At 43.0% G+C, this 22,080-nt stretch overlaps 1 protein-coding gene across 1 annotated transcript in view; it reads left to right on the top strand.

Annotated features, from left to right (window-relative positions):
* SMC5 (structural maintenance of chromosomes 5) overlaps positions 1-22,080 on the top strand; it is a 49,132-nt gene that overhangs the window by 7,411 nt on the left and 19,641 nt on the right. The window contains exons 3-13 of the mRNA XM_082241696.1: positions 1,705-1,757; positions 1,914-2,076; positions 3,092-3,226; positions 8,118-8,258; positions 10,784-10,945; positions 12,092-12,163; positions 13,107-13,362; positions 14,324-14,478; positions 19,143-19,256; positions 20,074-20,168; positions 20,512-20,644. Of these exons, the coding sequence (XP_082097822.1) occupies positions 1,705-1,757; positions 1,914-2,076; positions 3,092-3,226; positions 8,118-8,258; positions 10,784-10,945; positions 12,092-12,163; positions 13,107-13,362; positions 14,324-14,478; positions 19,143-19,256; positions 20,074-20,168; positions 20,512-20,644 (1,479 nt within the window). The remainder of the gene's footprint in view (positions 1-1,704; positions 1,758-1,913; positions 2,077-3,091; positions 3,227-8,117; positions 8,259-10,783; positions 10,946-12,091; positions 12,164-13,106; positions 13,363-14,323; positions 14,479-19,142; positions 19,257-20,073; positions 20,169-20,511; positions 20,645-22,080) is intronic.

Below are 22,080 nucleotides of genomic sequence, written 5' to 3'. Positions count from 1 at the left end.
CATGACTTATTTTTCAGAAATCCATGCTGACTATTGGTGATCAATAGGTGCTGACAGACTGTTTGCTTAATGATCTGCTCCAGAATCTTCCCTGGTATTGATGTCAGACTGACTGGGCGGTAATTATTTGGGTCCTCTCTTTTCCCCTTTTTGAAAATAGGGACAACATTTGCCCTCCTCCAGTCTGCCGGGACTTCGCCTGTTCTCCAGGAATTCTCAAAGATGACTGCCAGTGGTTCTGAGATCACATCTGCCAGTTCTTTTAATACTCTTGGATGCAGTTCATCTGGCCCTGGAGACTTGAATACATCTAAACTAGCCAAATATTCTTGTACTATCTCCTTAGTTATTCTGGGCTGTGTTTCCTTTGCTGAATCATTTGCTCCAAATTCTTCAGGTCGGGCATTGTTTTCTTTATCGGAGAAGACTGAGGCAAAGAAGGCATTGAGGAGTTCAGCCCTTTCTGTGTCCCCTGTTTGCATTTCACCATCTTCTCCTCTGAGTGACCCCACTGTTTCTTTGTTCTTCCTTTTGCTACGAACATACCCATAAAAGCCTTTTTTGTTGCTTTTAACCTCTCTAGCAAGCCTGAGTTCATTCTGTGCTTTAGCTTTTCTGACTTTGTGTCTACACGTGCTGGCTATTTGTTTGAATTCCTCTTTGGTGGTTTCCCCCCTTTTCCATTTTTTGTACACATCCTTTTTTAATCTTAATTCAGTTAAAAGTTCTTTAGATAGCCACCCTGGCTTCTTTAGGCACCTTCCATGTTTCCGTCTCATTGGTATTGCCTGACGTTGTGCTTTTACTATCTCCCTCTTAACAAACTCCCAGCCATCATAATAAAACGTGCCCTTTTTCTATTTATATTTCCAATATCTTTTAGACTTTTGATTTATACATTTTAGCTAATTTATTAGGAGTTAAGTACCAACAATACATTATTTTCATATAATTTTATTTCAGGCTGTAAATTTTAATTCTATTGTCCTTAATCTTTCCCATGTTGCTAATTCAGTGATACAACCAAAATCCTTCACCCAGTGAATCATAACCGTTTTGACCTGTTCGTCTTTCGTTTGCCAGTCTAATAGAAGTTCATACATTTTAGAAATTAACTTACCGCTAGTTTTATGTTCTAACAGTTCCCTTTCGAACTGGGAGGTTTTGTTTAGAAAACCATTTTTTTAATCCATCTTAAACACTTCATTAAGTTGATATTGCAACCAATCGGGTACTAATTCTCATGTCTTCAAACCTCCTTAACTTTAACTCTTGATCTACTTCTGTTAATGATTCTTTATATGTTGGCCAGTCATTTCTCATATTTCTTTTTTTCCACCAATATTGCTTCAAGAGGAGAGAGCCATCATGGTGTTTTATGTTCTAATAATTTTTTATATTTATCCCATACTTCATACATCGGTTTCCTTATAACATGATTCAAAAAAGCTTTATGAACTTTAACCTTAAGTTAAGCGTGTCAACCAAATCTATTATTGCGTTGTTCAAGATCTAATATGCAGCTGTTTCCCAATGATATCCATTCCTTTAACCAGCAAGGAGAAGACACTTCAAAATATAATCTCATATATCCGGCAGGGAGAATTCGCCTCTTTCTTTAGCATCTATCAGTAATTAATATTTTATTCTTGGTTTCTTCCCCTGCCAGATAAATCTAGTAATATTTGTTTATTTTAATTTTAGGTTGGTCACTATGTGAAGCGGGGTACTAACAAAGCAGTTGTTGAAATTGAGGTGTGAGTAACAATCTTGTTTCTGTTTCTGTTTGGTCTAAATGTTTTAAATAAATTATCTTACTGGCTTTTTTGCAGGGAGAAGCTGCCACATACCAGATTTTTAACCAGCATTTCATGGCTGTTTTTTTAAAAAACACTTTCCCTTCTCTTTCTTAGGTTTAAGAAACCATCCAAACTTGTTATCACACGGGAAATGTCTGTATCAAACAACCAGTCTGCTTGGTTTATTAATAAGAAACCGTCCACTCTCAAAATGGTAGAAGATCAAATTGCAGCCTTAAATATCCAAGTAGGCAATCTGTGCCAATTTCTTCCACAGGTATGTAGTAATTTTTATGAGAGTGTATTGTTCTCTCTTCATTTTAAATTCTAAAGGATCGTATGCTAAGGGAAGAGCAAAATTATTGTGGTAAAGTAAAATTAATGTCAAAGATGCAGAAAATACACATGGATTTGAACATTGCTTTTGTTTGATGCAGTGGGAGAAATTATGAAAAAATTCTAGTTCTTTATGATCATGTACAACTCATCAGAATTGTTTCAGACATTTAAATAAATGATTTTGCTTTCTTTGTCTACTTCCTTGAAGTGATAGAGCCCTAAAATCAGCATCTGTGCCTTCAAGAATTATTCTTTGAAATTCTGCAGGACAAAAATTGTGGGTATAATCTTGTGCTCTGTAAGGGTGGGAAATACACAGAGGTGTACTGCAGTCTTCCCTCTGAACAACATGCCTCTGTTGCTCTTCTGAACTTTATGAGACCTGAGAAGGCCATTCAGTGGCAGTTGAAGCTGTCTTTGCCTCTTGCATACAGAATTCTGTTACTAGCGTTTCTCCAAGTTCTTGTGCACACATTCAGCCCAGAAGTAGTGGTGGGTGGAGAGTTGGCAACAGGTTGCTGCTGGTTAGATGCTAAAGGATTTTCTCTGTTACCAAAATCCCCTGCCTGAGTGACAAATGTGCTCACACCAGGGGAGGATGGTGGTGGAGGAAGGTGCTTGTAATTAAGAAGCTTTAGTAATAGTACAATTGATACAGTGGTACCTCTGGTTACGTACTTAATTCCGGAGGTCCATTCTTAACCTGAAACTGTTCTTAACCTGAAGCACCACTTTAGCTAATGGGGCCTCCTGCTGCTGCCGCGCCGCTGGAGCCCAATTTCTGTTCTCATCCTGAAGCAAAGTTCTTAACCCAAGGTACTATTTCTGAGTTAGTGGAGTCTGTAACCTGACGCACCACTGTATTTTACATTGGTCTGAAAAGTACCTTTTGCTACAAAGTGTATTACATTATTACACAAAGCACCATAGGTATTTGGATTCTTGCTTTGCAGGACAAAGTTGGAGAATTTGCAAAATTATCCAAGGTTGAACTACTTGAAGCCACAGAGAAATCGGTTGGTCCTCCAGAAATGTACAAATACCACTGTGATCTGAAAAACTTTAGACAGCGAGAGCGAGAACTAGAGGTACTTGGCTGATATTTATGAGAAAGTTTTTCTCACTCTTTTTTACTTTTAAAATAAATTCACAACAGTTTTACTGTTCTAAGAGGAGAATGTGAGAGCAGAAGGCCCCTTCCTTAGGACCAGAGGTTAGGGGTGCTGTTTTCTGATGTTAGTCAGAGCAAAGGTGCTATTTTTGAGTCGGCAGCCCAGTCCATGCTAAACCTGGAGATGCAGGTACTGTCTTGCCCATCCTGCTTTTTCATTCCTTGCTCCTACTATTTATAATTTGCTTACCAAGGTTCTTATTTCTCATCTCTCTTTCTCTTGAATTTCATACGTCCTGCTTTCCTATCTCTTCTAAGAAGAACAGGCTGGAGCTTCAGTTTTAGAAACTGACTAAATAGGAATTATACTTACTTTTGCAACTGGCTCTGTTGATATTTCAATAAATTTGTTTGGGTTTCTGTGTCCCCTTTATCTAATCAGTGTGGCAGAAATCCATGGTAACTGCAAGAGACAGTTTGAGCAGAAGTCTGAGCAGCAGCCAGCACAGCTGAGAGCAGGGAGAGGCATTTGGGATTTTTACATCTGTTTGTTGGTTTATTTTATAAAATTTATATACTGCTTGATGGGGGAGGACCCCTCACAAAGTGGTTTACACAAAGATAATAAGACAGAGAAAAAATAACAAGCATACTTTAAAACATACAAAAGTTAAAATACAAAAACATATTAAAATTACCTCAAATTTCTAGGCATCTGGGTAGGCTTGTCTAAACAAGAATGTCTTTAGCAGGTGCCAAAAGGAGTCCCGTGAAGGAGCCTTCTTGATCTGGGTAGGCAGGGAGTCCCAAAGTGCAGGTGCTGCCACATTACCAATGTGGAATGGCTACTGGGTGTTATGTAGCACCTGTAGTAGTGCTAGTTCTGCCAATTGAAGAGGTCAAGTGGGCACATGTGGGGTAAGGTAATCTCGTAGGTAAACTGTTCCCCTAATATAGTAGAGGCAAACCTTCCCATTTGGCTTGCCAGATTATTTTGGCCAACCATTCCCAACTTGCCCAACACCTGAGCTCATATATGATGTCAGGTGTGTGGCAGGTAAAGTTGCAGCATGGACCATTGGTGCTTGCAAAGCCTTATGCATGGCATTTTGCAGCCATCAACAGCCAGCCAGTCAGCAGAGCTTGCACATTGCTTGGCACCAGGCTTTGGAAATGCCAGCCACCAAATGTCCACCCTTGGGGCTTGCACAGTGCTGTGCTTTTGCCTGTGCAGGTCACCTGCTATAACTGTCATGTGAGGAGATTGACAAGGTGGCAGTCCCACCCACTTGTCAAACGTGGCCCACAGCAGGTGGGGGAGATAAGGATCTGACTCACTGCCTTTCTGGAAGAACTTCCTTTTTGATTTTTAACATATTTTCTTGCTTCTCTGAATTAGTGACATTTATTCCTGTAATTATTTATCACCTACAAAACGTCTGAAATGTTAGGAGAACTGTAGAGATTAAAAGGTGAGACAGTCCCTGTTACAATCCAATAAACTTAGCAGTAAAGAAAACAGAACACAGAAGGAGGAAAGCACTGGAGCAGCTGCTCTTCCTAGCCGCATCTGTTAGCTAGATCTGTTAGCTCTTGCTCTGTTCTTCCTGCCAGACAGACAGTGCAGCCTCCTTATGGCCTCTGGCATCCTGGCTGGTGGCAGAGGTATATTACAGCCCAGTCCTATGCATGTCTACTCAGAAGTATGTCCCATGGAGTTCATTGGAACTTCCTCCTATGTAAATGGGTATGGATTTCAGCTTTACTGGCAGGCAGAGCAATCCTATACTCCAATGTGGGGAGGATGAGGCAATTTACACCCCCACTAAACCAACAACTGCCTTTTTTTAAAAAAAGGTTTTTTTAATTAAAAATTTTCTGGGGTAACATAAGTACATAAAGCATCTCTGCTTTCAGTTCAGTCCTTTCTACAGATCAGTTATATTCAACATGAGACAGTAATGGTTTAGGCAATATAAGGTTGGGGGAGATGGGGGGAAGAAAAGGGGGGTAGTAAACTTCCATTCTTTTACATAGTGTATGTGCCAGGTTTTTGTGTCAGCGTCACGTGGGTAGGTTTTCTTTCTATTCATTTCTTGGTTGTCATTGGCAGTGAAGGGGGGCCCCAGGGCCTGGTTGGTTGCCTTCAGCTGACTGCAGTGAGGTTTTTTTGCATGTTTCAGGGGGAGGAGTTGTTGGGTCAAATGAGCCATGTTGATTCGAATGCTGTCAGTGGGTTCGTGTTGTCTTGTTGGGCTGTGTATGTCATAAAGGGGAGCCATACCGGGGTGAAGGCATTCTCTTTTGCTTATCCCCACTCTAGTTTGAGTTTGTTGGTTAGCTTTTCTAGTAGGGCTGTTTCCCTTACAGTTTGCTACCAGTGGTCCAGGTTCACTCCTGACACGTCCCTCCAGTGCTATGATGCTCCTGGCTGCTGAGAGTAGGTGGCTTATGAGTTCTTTGTGGTGTGAGAGTGCATTATTGTCTTGGAAAATATTCAATAATAGGTTCAGTTCTGGGGTGGCTTCTAGTAGCTGTTAAGTCCCCCCAAAATATGCAAAGTAACTTATGTTCAAAAGGGTTGGGTTTGGGGGCAATCCCACCACATGTGGAGGTATGTGCCTGTAGAGTTGCAACCTCTCCAGCACTTTGGTGAGGTTCCTGGGTGTATAAGCGCCATCTTTTGTAGTCTTAGGTACTATCTATAGATAAGCTTCAATGTGAGTTTGTTTCTTTTAGCTGAGATGGATTTAAAGGGAGGTTTAGACCAGTTTGGTCCATTGGGTTGGGGTTTTTTTTTAACCCTATGTTGTGCTCCCGTTGCTTTTTGATTGAGATAATGTGTGTGAGATTCTGGAGTAGTATTTTGTATATTGTGGATACCCTCCTCTTGCCATGTCCCTTTACTGTAAGGAGGTTTTTGAAGGTGGTCAAGCGCCTAGTAGTTGCTGCTTTTACTGCCGGGTTATTTAAGAAGGACCAACAATGGCCGTATCCTATGTTTTCAGCCTGGGAGGGTAGGGGAAATCAAAGCTTGAAAAATCCCCAAATGGTTTTAAAATGGCAGATACAACCACTTAATAGAAACACTATTAACGTCTATCAGTCATGGCCAGTGTGCTAATGTTGCACACTGATGTCAGCTAGAAGGAGGAGACAAGTATCACTGCATGTTGTTTAGTTTTTCTACCTCCCAAGTGCTCACATGAATTGCTTTTAAGTAGAACAGCTGCCAGCTACAAATGGATTGGTTCTTCCATGAGCCAGCATGTCTTTTTGGATGCCCTGGCAACCCAAGGGATCTTTCTTTTAGCCTACCCCCTGCCTAATATGTTGCCTGGTAGGCTTCTCAGCAGCACCTCTTGCCTCCCTTTCTACCCTCTGCTAACTGAGTGCTTCGTACATCCAGGAAGCAGCATTGATGAACTTGAGATACCTGCCCCATCCCCATTCCCAGTCTGAGTGACCAGGCAGTGGTGGGGCCCCCAACCTTCCTTTCTCACCACTGGGTCTCTTTCTGAGGCCAGCTGAAGCCAAGTCAGGCTAGGGGTCCCTTCTAATTTGCCTTCTAATATGCCTCAGCTCAAAATCAAAAGTCTCATTTGTGCAGCATCTGGGATGGAATGGATCTTGAAAGTGAAAGACACTTGCAGGGCTGCTGGCATGGCGTGTACAATTCCAGTGGCATCTCGGAAGTTCCAGGGGCATCTTTGGCTTTCACTGTATCCTACAGCTTCTCATCTGCAGATTTTAAGTACAGTACAGTGGTGCCTCGCAAGACGAAAAGAATTCGTTCCACGAGTCTTTTCGTCTTGCGATGTTTTTCGTCTTGCGAAGCACGGTCCGTCGCAACTGCGCCTCTTTAAGCGGCTTTAAAAAAAAAAGCGCAAGACGTTTCCGTCTTGCAAAGCAAGCCCATAGGGAAATTCGTTTAGCGAAGCAACGCAAAAACGGAAACCCCTTTCGTCTTGCGAGGCATTCGTCTTGCGGGGCACCACTGTATAGGATTGCTCACTGAGGTTGTTAGATATACTGTATTTTGCTGGTGAAATAGTCGTATTGTGTAACTGAAATGTTGTTTTAGTTTTACTGTTTGATTAGTCATGAGTTTAGTGTAGTTCAAACTCCTTTATTTAGTGATTGAATTATTGTGTGTATATAGATTATGATATTTTTGTATTTATTGGTATGTACCTTTGGTTAGCCACTTTGCCTAGCTTTAGAAAAGAAAATTGGGGTACAAATATTTAAATGAAATTTATATACTTAGTGTTACATTGACTTGATTGTTAACAAGGTTCGGGCTAACCAGGGTTCATGCTTTAACAATTTGCTGACTTCTGATTCTCTGGTTTCAAGTCCTTCTCAAGTGGGAACATGGCTCACCTTCATTGTGCTGACAGAAATGTTAAAGTCCCAGTTGTTTTGTCTACACTGTTTATTTATCTACTGGTTCTTATAGCTGAATTATGAACCACGTTTGATTCCATATTAGGAAAAGGAAATGCATAGTTTAAATATTCAGCAACAGCAGCAGATATCACTGGAACAGATTCATAGTTAAATGCTGTGGAATACCTCTTTGCTACCCTGCAATCTCCCATTTGCAAGGATTGAGAGGACCTAATGCAAAGCATATAACATTTCATTGTTTCTTGATAGATTAGATTACTATTGATACCAAACCTTCATTTTGTATATGGGCTTCTGACTTGCACTCTGACAAGTAAGATCCATTTTCCATTAGAGAAGTGAGGTGCTAATTTGATAGAAATACTAATTCTTGTGTATTTGAGTTTCAAATAGGGCACGTCACAATTGCAATTTAATTGAACCAACTAAATAACTTGAAATACATATTCTGACAGAATTCATGTAAAGAGAAACATAGCAACCTAGAGAAAATGAAGCAAACAAATGAAAGGTATAAACAAGATGTGGAGCGATACCATGAACATAAACGCCATCTGGATTTAATTGCAATGCTTGAGAGAAAAAGGCCCTGGGTGGTAAGTTCTTTTTTCTTTTCTTTTAGACTTTTGGGGAAAAACAAAAACAAATGTAATGTAGCAAGTGTACTTGAATGAATTGTAGAAGTGGATAGAAATAGAAGAGGAAAACAAATAAATCACAATTATTATAAAGATGACAAGATGAATTGCATTTTACATTGTTTCTTTATTACTGTTATTAATATCTTTGCCATTCAAGATACAGATCTTTCCAAGGCAGCTTACAAGTAACATCAGTAACATTTTAAGGAATCTTTAAACAGCAATAGAACAACAAAAAACCCAGTCAGATTTGAAAAGGCCATAGAATGTATATATTATTTAAATTTATATACCGTATTTTTCGCCCCAAAGGACGCACCCGCCCATAGGACGCACCAAGTTTTTTGGGGGGGAAATAAAGGGAAAAAATTTATTTCGCCCCCCCCCCGGCGCTTGTGGGGCTGCCAGCGGGGAGAAGCGCTCTTCTCCCCGCCGCCCGCCTTCAGATCAGGTCTGAGGACAGCGGGGAGACGCGCTGCACCTCCCTGCTGTCCCCGGAGCTTGCGGGGCAGGCAGCGGGGAGAAGCGCTCTTCTCCCCGCCGCCCACCTTGAGATCAGGTCCGGGGACAGCGGGTAGACGCGCTGCGCCTCCCTGCTGTCCCCGGAGCTTGCGGGGCTGGTGGCGGAGTCTCCCCGCCGTCAGCCTCCAAACCACTTCGGGAGACAGCGGGATGGCGGTGTTCCGCCTCCCTCTGTCCCCCGACCTTGTGGGGCTGGCGCTGGGGCTCTCCTGAAGCCTGGAGAGTGAGAGGGGTCGGTGCTCACCAACCCCTCTCGCTCTCCAGGCTTCAGTGAAAGCCTGCATTCGCCCCATAAGACGCACCCACATTTCCCCTTCATTTTTGGAGGGGAAAAAGTGCGTCCTATAGGGCGAAAAATACGGTAAAAACCTCTTTAAGGATTTGTCTTCAAAAGTCTAGCTGCTTTTCCTAGGAGAGCATTCAGGGCTATTTGTATGCTGTAATTCTGTAGGAGTGCAGAAAAGCCTAAGAAGGAACTATTGGATGCGGAATTGATATTTCTGAAAATCTCCCATCTTTCCCCCCAACCACACGCTTATTAAAGAATGCTTGTAGCCACTGGGCTAGTTTGTAGCCATTGGGTTGAAAACTAGTGGACAGTGGCCTAGATCAGTGAGGGAGGACCTGGGGTCAACCTCCACATGTTACAGATTCCTGTTTCCATGACTGAAGTCTTCCAAAGTGAGAATCCAAAGATCAACTGAGTAGCTACAGGATATTTAAATTGACGGTTCAGGACTTATCTCAAGGACAGCCTCTCCCCACATGAGCGACCTGGACCGTGCGACCAACATCTGAGGCCCTTTTTCATGTGCCCCCTCCATGTGTGTGGTCCAGAGGGTGGCAAGACAAGAATGGGCCTTTTCTGCAGTGTTTGTGGACTGCTCTTCCCAGGGAGGTGCCTTCATCATACATCTTTATCTGCCAGGTGGAAATGTTCCTTTTCAACCAGGCCTTGGGCTGAATAACATTCTAGGTTTTTTTAAATGTGCTTATGGGAGGAGAGGTTATGGGTTTGTTCTTGCTTTTTGTGTTCTTATTTTGTATTTTTATGCTGTGAACTGCCCTGAGTTCTTCAGACAAAGGCGGCATACAACCCCACCTCCTATAGAAGAGGTGAAATAGTCACCATGAGTGGTAGAGGCAGCCTAAGTCCACTTCAGTAGCTTGGAGTACACCAGACTGTGTATCCAGCACATCTGAACACAACCCAGAGGTGCTCTTGCTGCATAGTCTTTCGTTGGCCCAGGAGGTCTTAAACCTACAGACATGTCTGGACATAGCAATCCTGACAAAGACACAATTATTTCTCTTATTGTAGCCGCCAGTAGTTAGTCTAGCTGTGAGCCATGCTAGTGCCATACTAGGACATTATGGCGATATGTTTTTATAGCATTCCCCACACCACAGTCTATCCTCAATTAGAATAAAAGAACAAAATAGAAATTTAAAAGTTAGACTAAGTATAAGGAACCTGTTGCTCTCTGGATGATAGACATCAGCTCCCATCAGCCACAGCCCATATTGCTAGTGGTCAGAGAAAGTGGGAGTTGTAATTCTTCAACAAGTGGAGGGCCACAGGCTCCCATTCCATGAGATAGACCTGCCCTCCTTAAGCATAGATGGACAGATGTCAAAGTAATTGCCTGGAACTATTCACCAACTCCAGTCCATCTAACAGGGACATGTTTGCATTTCCTGACAGGTTAAATGGTGCACAAAGCAGAAACTTCAGACGACTTGTTTGGGCTATCGAGCACAGAGATGTAATGTCCTCACAGACAACATCAGGGCCAGTTCATTCAGACTGCTGCCTCCTCCATTTTGCATGTTATATAATTTGTCTTAGTGGTTTATAATTGTAAGCCACATTGGGTGCCTTGGCAGAAAGGTGGTATATAAATGCATTGAATAAACAATGTAAATTAATAAATCTGTTTGCTTGCATTCCTTCCTAGGTATATGAAGATGTCCGCAAGCAACATGAACAGGTGAAACAAAACAGAGATCGTCAAAAGGAGGAATTAAATGCACTAAGAAAATCACAATCTCCCATGACACATCAGATCCAAGAGGCTGAGAAACAGTGTACAAGTCTGAATAACAAAATCCAAGAGAAAGTATGTATTTAAGAGTTCCTTTGTAAGTCTCATGGACATACAAGTAGTTTAGACATGTAGCTGAAGGTACCCCATGTAATGTAAAACGAAAACACTTTTAATGAGCAAAGAATTAGAAAGGAGTCAGTGGAGTAGAATCAGAACAGAAAGTTCTACATAGTCTAGCTTCCTGACACCATCTAAATCACAGTATGCCTCACAAAGAAGGTAGTGCAATGTCTAAGGACATCCTAACTTGCCATTTCACCTGGGGATAACTTGCAGTCCAAAGTTAGGTATTTGGAGCGTGGGCTCTGTCAGGGCCTGGCTGGGGTTCTGGCTTGTTTCATTGGAATTCATTGATTTTTTCCAATTCAGAGTCCATGAAGTCAGTGCCTTAAGCTGGAGAACCTGAAATGCAGCAAAGAGAGAAATAATGTCTCCCTTGATCTATCAAAGGCAAAGGCCAAACTCCTAGTATTTATGCTGAGATTGGCCAGCCCAGAGACTTCATATTACCTGCCAATAGCAGGGCCTGATTTTGTATACTCCTATTCCCTTCAGCACCTGAGGTAGATAAACATGGCAGGGGCTTGGCAGGGGTTTGGACTCGATGGCCCTTGTGGTCTCTTCCAACTCTATGATTCTAACATATAGAGAGCCCAGGACCAACCACTGAAGTAGGTCTCATCTTCAGACTGAGGTTCTTGGTTCAAGCTGCAGAGCTCATAATGAGTGTGGCCAAACATCATTCCCCTATCCATCCACCCATAGGGAGTGGTTTGAGTTTCATTGATCTGTAGCCAGCCTTCGGTGCCTTGCTGTGGAAGTTTGTGATGCCCCACAGGAAGAAACTTACATGTGAAGTGAGCTACAACCGAGACATCAGGATACAAATGGCAAAATTTATACATGTATCCAGCTTTATATCGAATCTCAAAAGTTGATTCCGTAAAGCTGCAGTTATTTAAACTGCCAACTATATACTTGTTAACGGTAGTGTGTTCAGCCTTTAATTAAGAGGCAATGATTGTTCTCCAGAAATAGTTGTTACAATATGCAGTTTAATCCATGGTGTAGTAGAAAAGTCGCCTGTCCGTACTGCCTTAGATTCTTTTATTACAGTTACAGCTGATTTCTAACTTTAAAAATGCTTTTGGTATATAGGCTGCAGCTATCAGAGAAACATCTCAGAAATGTAAACAGCATCAAGATGTTTTGGAGTCAAAAGACAAAGAAGTAAGTTTTGTATTGTATTGTATTTTGCATTTAACTCTCTCTAAAACTTTAGGGACGCGGGTGGCGCTGTGGGTTAAACCACTGAGCCTCTTGGGCTTGCCGATCAGAAGGTCGGCGGTTCGAATCCCCGCGACGGGGTGAGCTCCCGTTGCTCAGTCCCTGCTCCTGCCAACCTAGCAGTTCAAAAGCACGTCAAAGTGCAAGTAGATAAATAGGTACTGCTCCGGCAGGAAGGTAAACAGCGTTTCCGTGCGCTGCTCTGGTTCGCCAGAAGTGGCTTAGTCATGCTGGCCACATGACCCGGAAGCTGTACGCCGGCTCCCTCGGCCAATAAAGCGAGATGAGCACCGCAACCCCAGAGTCAGTCATGACTGGACCTAATGGTCAGGGGTCCCTTTACCCTTTACCTTAAAACTTTAGTAATTTGAACCCATTGTGTTTCTCCCATGTTGTGCTGATTTTATAACATGTTTAATTTTCTGACAGAGGCATTCATTTTATTCCAAAAGCGTAAATGCCAATATTGAGGATTCTGTAATAGTGACCCCTGCCTTTCTTACTTGCTAGATTCTAGCATATTTCCAGGTAAATAGTTGCAGTCATTAGCGTCATTTGCTTCTATAGCACTTTAGATATAAAAGGTCATGACCTTGTAAAAAATTATGTAGACCAGCAAATAGGCATCCCAGAATTGGAAAGTGCAGGTAACCTATGATCAGCAATGCAAGCCAATTGGATTTTGTATGATCCTGTTTTGCTTCTAACCTAATAGGCCAGGGGTCACCCAAGTTTGGTACTACAGAGAATTATAATGGCTGGTGGGTTTGGTTTTTTTTTAGATAATAAATAACTTCCATTTTATCTTAGCTAGAATATTCTTACTTTTGTAAAAACTTCTTTTTGTTATTGGCATGCTTGAGAAATGCTTGTGTGTGTTTTTTAGATTGAGAGAATTATGCAGGCAATGAGGATGAAGGAGGAGGTAGAAATGGACCGACAGAAGAGAATACAAAACACTCGTAAGATGATAGAAGACTGGAATAATGAGCTAAGAAATACAGACAGTCCTGAGAATATTCAACCTCAGATGGATTCAATTAATGCTGAGCTTAACCATTTGCAGGAAGAGAAACTAAATATTGATGGTGAATTAAATCATCTGACAGGAGAAAAGGAGAGCTTGCTAAAGGACAAAGATGGTAAATGGGCTTAACTGTGTGCTTGCTGTTAGTACTGCAGTAAGCCCACAACTTACATGGGGGTTACGTTCTGGGGATTGCACCTGAAGCCAAAATCATGCATAGTCAAAATACATTGGGTTCGGTGGCAGGTGGGATTGCTAACGTCTTTTTCCCCCAGATGCCCATCCCTTTTTATTTACTTAATTATTTTTGCCAAGTGGTAAAGCTGAATTTCACAATAGGAAATTGGCTTTGATAACTGACAACCAACCCAAATCCCCAGCCCTGAAGATATCAATTCCTGTTGCCTTTCTTTGTTAACATGACAGAGAAGGGGTTGGAAGCAAATGTTCTCAGTAGGCTCTTTGGATCCTAGCCTTAGTTAGGTGTGTTCAAACATACCCCCTCCCAGGACTCCCCACCCCCCAGGCAACTCCTAAAGCTGTATGTTGATGCTGATCCTGAAATTCTTCCAGTTTTGGTGAATGGTTTGCCAGGTGTCTGGAGCCGGCTTAGAAGCTCCACTGTACATGTGGACCTCCTGTATAATGCTCTGAATCCTGGCCCAAATTTCCAGCGAGGATTTATTCTAGTATGGCAGGGATTTCAGAAGCTGAATTCAGACTGGATGCTTTAACAAAATTCCACATAGCTTTCTCCATGGGCTGCTTGCATAGAGTGGAAAGTATATGCTAGGAATTCAGCTTTGCATTGTGATTTCTGCTCACCCTCCAGAACGATCTCTCCTCTCCTCCTCCTGCATGCTGTTCTGTGGGGTTGCAAGGGGGAGCGGGGAAAGCCTGATTGCGCTAGTGGAAGTTCTTGCATGGGCTTCTGCTAGCAGAAGGAGTTAGTTGGATATGCGTCAAGGGTCTAGCTATGGGTATTTTGTGCAAGACAGCTCTTCCCTCTATAGTGGCTGTAGTTGTGATCATGAAGCCCTGTGAACATGGCTCCTAAAGCTGTCTCAAAATTACAGGAGTAATGAATGGCATTGTGCAGTTTGAGAATATGGTGAAGATGAAGGAAGAGAAGCTCAAAAGGAGATTTCAAGACACACACATTGCTCTTACGTGGCTAAGAGAAAACAGAAACCTGTTCAGAGGAGAAGTCTGTGATCCCATGATGCTTGCAGTAAGCTGATTTGCCTGACTATTGTGTGACTTAGTCATCACTAAAATGTAATACCACTACTGCTTATAAAACTATAATCCATTGTTTTAATGTGAATAGTCGAGCTTGGCATACAGGTACCTTTATGTATTGAATTAAGTCTGTGGTGTGAATCTTGCCTTCTGCGAAAGTACAAAATACAGCCGTACCTTGGGCTCCTGAATGCCTTGGGAGTCGAATGTTCCAGCTCCCAAAAGATGGATAACCAGAAGTGAGTGTTCCAGTTTTCGAACGTTCTTTCGAAAGCTGAACGTCTGACTGGACTTCCGCTGCTTCCGATTCAATCTTTGGAACTTTGGAAATCGAACGGATTTCTGGAATGGATTCTGTTCAACTTGAGGCTTTGTATTTTGAAAAGTATGTATGTATGTTGTTCATACCGTGAACTAACAAAGACATATGACCAGCATATTAAAGTTAAAAGGTCCAGGGTGAGTCCCCACTCTTGCTGGGCTGCTCCAAGAAAGTCCCTCCGCCTCACCCTTTCCTAGTCTGGCCATCAGTGAGGTTTAAGAGCCTTCCAGAAAAGCAGTGCCTTGTAAGAGGATGGGAAAGTTATCATACAGCTTGTGGGGCCTTTAGCACCTTCATTTCTTAAGCTAATTCTAGATCAAATAACCAGATCTAATCACTTATTTTGAATGGGTTGTTTCAAACTGCTTCTGAGAATAACCTTTTTGACAAAGTGCAGTATTTTTATCGTTTTCAGTTAGTTTCATTTTGAAGTTACATGGTGGTTATTAGGTCAAACGACACCACTTCCAAACTTCGGCTGGCTCCCCCAGGATGGGAAGTATGGGGGGCGGACTTATTGCATTTTCTCATTCTCTCCCCAGACCCATTGGTTGCAATGGAGAGAGGGAAATTAGTTGTAGCAGCTTTAGGCTGGTAATGAGGAGGAACCCAGCAAATGAAAGCAGGCCTCCAGAACACTCATTTTGGAGAATAATGCTGGCTACCACCAGGGAAACAGCACCGCAGGGACATGCCCTTCTATGTGGAGCCTTCCCCTGCAGATAGAGAGATACTTGACCTCAGTCCTAACCATCTGACCTGCCGGCAGATAGGAGGAGGAGGGCTCATTTATTTATACCTCACCTTTTTCTGAGATGGGTTACAGATAAAAAGAAGAACTATGAAAATGCGGGGGCGGGGAATGTTAATAGAATAGAAGCTATATACATACCGTGGTGCCTCGCAAGACGAAATTAATTCGTTCTGCGAGTTTTTTCGTCTTGCGAATTTTTCGTCTTGCGAAGCATGGTCAAGTCGCAGCTGCACCTCTTCAAGCGGTTTTAAGAAAAAGGAAACAACCTTGCAAGACATTTTCGTCTTGCGAAGCAAGCCCATAGGGAAATTCGTCTTGCGAAGCAACTCAAAAAACGAAAAACTCTTTCGTCTTGCGAGTTTTTCGTCTTCTGAGGCATTCGTCTTGCGAGGTACCACTGTATGTGTAAGATTGTGGCTGGATCTAGACATGTCAAAGAAGCGTTTTACTTAAATGTACCGTAAACTCATACAGGGAAATCTGGTTGGGAAAGCCGTGGCCCCACATCGCCCTCTGGTGTCACATTGTTATACTGCATATACAATACATATAAAACACTTTTTCTTTACCACTCTAGCTGAGTCCTAGGATTACTCTGTCCATCCATCACAAGTAAATTTACTTATTAAAAAGCATGCTGCTGAATAAATTTCATTTTAAGAGGTTTTCATAAAAACAATAAAAATTCATCAGCAACATTCAGTAAAACTTGATAAAAGTGTGCATCACAAATAAAGCTTAGCATTGTACAAAACAAAGACAGTTTTTCAGAATCTAGGAAAACATTGGTGAACATGTTTTAAGAGGCTGACTTATTACAGTCTCCACTAGGGCTGGGCGATAACTGTTTTTCAGTATTGCAGTATAACACCAGTTAAACATCATGATATGTCAATATATCACAACATCTGCAATAAGGAAGGGGCTATGCAGAGGTGAATAGGGCAGTGTCCTGGCAACTGCTACTACTTAAGGGTTGGGCTTGGCTTCCAAGTGGTGGCATTCAGGACAGTCCAAAGTACAGTGATGCATCATAGTGAATACAAATAATCTGGGACTCCCAGACAGCAGGCAGGCCTGCTAGGCAGCAGCAGAAGCAGCAGCAGCCTGGCGGTGGCAGAATCAACAACGGGGGTGGGGGGGTGGGCAGAAGCAGTGGCACAATAAGCAGCCTGCAAAGCCCTGCCATGACAGTGGGTGCTGGCGGCAGCCTGTGAGGCCTTGCGGTGACAGCAGTAGTGGTGGCCTGCAAGGCCTTGCAGCAGTGGCAAAAACGACGCCTGCCTGCAAAGCCTTGTCATGACGCTGGCAGTAGCGGTGGCCTGTGAGGCCTTCCCATGGTGTCAGGAGACAGTGCCAGAAGCAGGGGTCACCTGTAAGGCCTCGCTGAGCAGGCTGCCACAACTTCTGCCACCACCTCCCACTACCGCCAGGGGGACGTCCAGGCTGCCACTTCTTGCCACCATGGTGAGGCCTCACAAGCCCCACTGCTTTTGTTGCCACGAGGCCTCATAGGCCCCCACTTCCCATTGCTGATGCAAGGCCTCGCAGGATGCCACTACTGCTGTCACCTCCTGTCATTGCTACAAGTCCCCACAGGCCTCTACCCTGAGGACTCGCAGGCCACTACTGCTTCTGCTGCCAAATCCTGACCTCGAAGGCCAGTGCCGTTACCGCTGCCCCTTTCCATCGCCGCCACGAGGCCTTGTGGGCTGCGGCCGCTACTGCCACCACCTCCCATCACTGCTGTTAGTTCTCGCAGGCCACCACCCATACCGCTGCTGCCTTCCATCGCTGCCATAAGTCCTTGCAGGCTGCTGCTGCTACTACCACCACTATGTATGACCACCAAGAGGTCTTGCAGGCTGTCACTGTGGCGTTGCTGCAAGGCCTTGCAGGCTGCCATTGCTATGGCCGCCAACTTCTGTCGCCGCCACAAGGCCTCGCAGTCGCCACTGCTTGTTCCACCGCCACGAGGCCTTGCATGCTGCTACTGCTGCCCCGCTCCTGTCACCTCCATGAGGACTCACAGGCCACCACTGATTGTGCTGCCACTGCCAGGCCTTGCAGGTTGTCGCCGCTACTGCTGCAGTCCTGGCAAGTTGTTTCTGCCACTGCTGTTTCTGTCTCCTAGCAGAACTGCTGGCAGCCTGGCAGCCCCAAATTATTTGTATTCACTATGATTCATTGTCGTGGTTTGGATTGTCCTGGATGCCATCATTTGGTAGCCAAGCCCAAAACCAAAAGTCCTGTTGGGATGCATTTTGGCTTGCCTGCTGATGAAACTAACTGTATGGTGATTGATAATGTTGTCGTTTATCCATTTTAGACCTCTTAAGTGGTAGCAGTTGCCTGGACATTGTCTTGTTCGCCTCTGTATAGTTCCATCCTTATTTCAGACATTGTGGTAGTTGCAGTGTTGAGCTGATGATTCTGTGAGGTTTAGCTGTTGATGACATTTCAACATTTAGCTGGTGAGTTACCGTGATACTGAAAACCAGATATTGCCTAGCCCTTACACACACTGTGATTTGTGATATATTGCCAGCTCAGATATTATGAAACAGTTATCACGATGTGAACTTCAGACCCGTTTTGGACAATATATTGATATATCGCCCAGCCCTAGTCTCCACCTCATGGATTGTGTGAGGAACGGTATTCTGGAGGTTGGGTTCTATCCACAAGAAGCCCTGCTTCTGCATTGTCAACAAGTGACAATCTAATGGTTGTGGAGCCACCAGCCATGTCTCCTTGGAAGTTTTTAAGATCAGCCTGCTCTGTACTAGGGGAGGCAGTCTGCTAGGTGCCCTGGTGTCAAGTTCTTCAGGGCTTTCAATACCAACACCATCAACCTTGAAATTGGCTCTGCAGCTAATAGGCAGCCAGTGCAGATCTTTCCACACTGTTAAAATATATGCAAAGCTGGGTGTCCCACTAAGCACCCCGGCACCTGCATTTGCACCAGTTACAGGAACAAGGCATAAGGTGGCCCACATGCAGTGTGTTACAGTAGTCTAATCTTGAGGTTACCCTCAAGAAAAAGTCCTCATTTGGGCTCCTCCCACATCACCTGGGACTTACTAAGTTTCCAGGCTGCATCCGGATGGCACCATACTGCAGCATCTCCCCTCCCACGAAGATAACGACAGGGCCACAATGTAACCACCAACATATGAATTAAGGTACTTCTAGAATAATTAGCCACAGCATAATGAGTATTGAGCCATTTTAAAGAATAGAGCACATTTTATTTTATTTCTTGATGCCCATTTAATGTAAGTCATACTTGAAATATATAATTTCATTATAAGTCATTTAAAACACACTACACCAACGATGAAAAAAGAAGTAAGCTTCATTGCATTCAGTGGGACTTGCTCCCAGATATGTGTGCACAGGATTTGAAGCCTCAGTCAAATATCCGTCCTTAACTACATTTGGAAATGTACTTACCATTTATTTAGAACCCAAGTATCATCTTACTGGCTCCTTTGCCTTCATGCGCATTTTATTGTTCTTTTTCTATTAATTTCAGCCACCGTTTGTAATTGTTGGATATTTTTTTTCTGCACAGATCAATATGAAAGATCATAAGCATGCTAAATATGTAGAAAATCACATTTCATCCAACGACTTGAGGGCCTTTGTCTTTGAAAGCCAAGAAGATATGGAAATCTTTCTACGAGAGGCAAGGACCAATTCCTACATTAAAAACAGATTGGTATCGAAGTCCAGACAGCAAAAAGCTTAATAAGCAGGCTCTTGATTGCGTCTCTCTCGCCACACTGGTAGCATGAAGCACTGCTAATTTTTCTTTTCTCCAGTGCATTTCCAGCCGCCAACTAAGAGAAGCACATGAAATGTTATATTTTTTAGAAGTCACCTTGTTGAGCGAGAGAGGGAAAAACCTGTTCTACTGTTGCCTGATAACAGTGACTATATGAAGATTCAGTTTCTTTATTCTTCTGATACAAAGTTAATGGGTGCTAGGCTTTTTGGAAAATTCACTTAATAAACAGGGTGCAGATAATTCAAAAAAGAAAAGCAAGGCACTTCTTAACCCTATCCTTAATTGATTGAAATGGCTTTCAGATAAGGAGTTGTAAGAGGTAAAGGGACCTCTGACCATTAGGTCCAGTCGTGGCCGACTCTGGGGTTGCGGCGCTCATCTCGCTTTATTGGCCGAGGGAGCCGGCGTACAGCTTCTGGGTCATGTGGCCAGCATGACTAAGCCGCTTCTGGCGAACCAGGGCAGCGCACAGAAACGCCGTTTACCTTCCCGCCAGAGTGGTACCTATTTATCTACTTGCACGTTGACGTGCTTTCAAACCGCTAGGTTGGCAGGAGATAAGGAGTTGTAGGTGGTTCTAAATTAAAGATCCTCCGAAGTACTCTCTAATGTTACTATTGTTACCTACTCAAGAGAACTGTTAAAAAGCTCAGTTCAAACATTTTTCTTAAGACAGCTAAGAGTGTTCTCTTGGCATTGATGCAATCTTGTTTAGGTGCGTGATGTTCAGAGGCTCAGAGTGAATGCTGTGTGCGCACCAAGTGAATCTTATGCTGAAAGCAAACCTTGGAAACCCGTTGAAGAACTGTTGTAAGTTTTAAGCTATTTATCTTAAAACCCTACATTATAATAATGGGAATAAGTTATTGTGTGAAAGCAATTGTGCAGTGACCTAGCTGTTTTCACCACGATGCCCAGCATACTGAATCAAATTAATTTAGCTGATTAAATAAGCATTTACTATTTGCTCAATTTTGCCTGTTATAAGCTTGCAGAATTTGGCTTTTGATGTTACAGAATCTTAATATTTAACCTCAGTTAAAATATGATTGCTCATATTTATTCATTTCTCCAACACTCTTGCTCTGAGAATTGATTATTCATTTTACTAATTGGGGGGAATGTATTTAACTGCCTCTCTTGCCTTCTTCAGCCGGTATGGAGTATTCTCTTACTTGAGAGAGTTGTTTGATGCTCCCCACCCTGTGATGAATTACCTGTGTGCTAAATATCGCATTCATGAGGTCCCTGTCGGCACAGAGAAAACCAGAAATATGATCGAAAGGGTGAGGCATGTTGACTAAGAGAGATAGAAATCTGTAGTGTTTAGGAAGACTCTTGGTGTGATGCTGCCGCCTTTCCCTTAGAAGCAAGCAACACCAGATCAGGAGGCCATGAACTTGTCATACTTTATATAAGCACATTAGCAAAGCACAGTAGCAACAAGCAGCTAAGAAAAGCACATACAATCAAATTACACCCATTGGCAGAGATGAGTTGGGTTTCTTCGAACACTGAAAGTCGTATCTGTTCTTTGTTTCCCAGCAGCAGTGGAGAGAAAGTGGTGCTTGATTTTTTGGGGTGATGGTTCTGCAGAAGTCACCAGCCAGATTATTAGCTGGGATTAGAAGGTCTGAGCACAATATACTGATTCTGGCTGAACTGAATACCAGTTAATTTATGGGCTCAATTTAGAGAGTTTGACTTGACCTATAAAGCCTTATGTGGTTCAGGATCCCAGTTCCAAAGATCACCTCTCCTCACGTGACCCAGCCTGGAGGGAGATGTAGAGTGTTTACTCTCTACCCCACCCCTATTTGTGGAATCTAGTCTTTTAGTGGTTAAGTCAGTCTCTATTGTGCTGTTCATCTTTGACTATTTAGTGTATTGTTGGATAAACATTTTGATACTTTGTGTTAAATGTATTTTAAACTTGACTTATAACTGTACTTAGCTGTATGTATTTTTCTTGTAAAGTTGTTTTGAGACTTTTAAATATATAAAGCAACTAACAAATGCAAATAATAATAAATACTGTGCTTAAATTTATAATCTGCTTTCCTATCAATTGGATCTCAACTGGCTTACAGTAAAATATAAAACAGATAAACCATCCTAAAAACAATTGTCTTAAAACAGGTGGTACACACGCAAAACACAAGCTAAAAAAGTGGAAACAGCAGCAGTTAAGACATCACTTCATTTCTACCTCACATGAAGCTCCCAAAGTCCTAGAAGGCCAGTAGTCCCGTCCCCCGTCCCCCCCCCCCGTCCCTTTCAAGTTCAGGCCTGGTGAGCTGCCCTTAATTTGAAGGTAGGAAACAAAGGAGCCTGCTTTCTTACACTCCTAGTCAGAAGAGGTCTTAAAATGTGCTGAGATAGAAAGCTTTCTTTCTGGGAGCTGAATGTGGCTGTCCCACATCATTGGTTCCTGAGCCCTGGGGAGCCCCAGGTTACTCGTGGTGCAAGGGGAGAGGGTAAGGCTGCCATCCAGCCACAGTGCACATCTCAAGTAATGATCACAGTCTGTAGTTTCTGCATTTCACTTTATTTCCCTCTCACATTGCTGCCTGCAACTCCACTCCCGCTATCCCGCTGCCATGTGTATGTATTCATTCCAATTTAGGATAACACTGCATGCATCTGATGCGAGTGACTGTAAGCCACTAAAATGTATGCCGTAATAAATTTGCTACAAATTATTTGAATTTTTTGTTGCAAT

The sequence above is a fragment of the Podarcis vaucheri genome (genome assembly GCF_965113315.1).
Source record: "Podarcis vaucheri genome assembly, chromosome: 11".
In the NCBI taxonomy this organism is placed as follows: domain Eukaryota; kingdom Metazoa; phylum Chordata; class Lepidosauria; order Squamata; family Lacertidae; genus Podarcis; species Podarcis vaucheri.
Note: the sequence above shows the minus strand (reverse complement) of the source record. Positions and strands in the feature narration are given on the sequence as shown.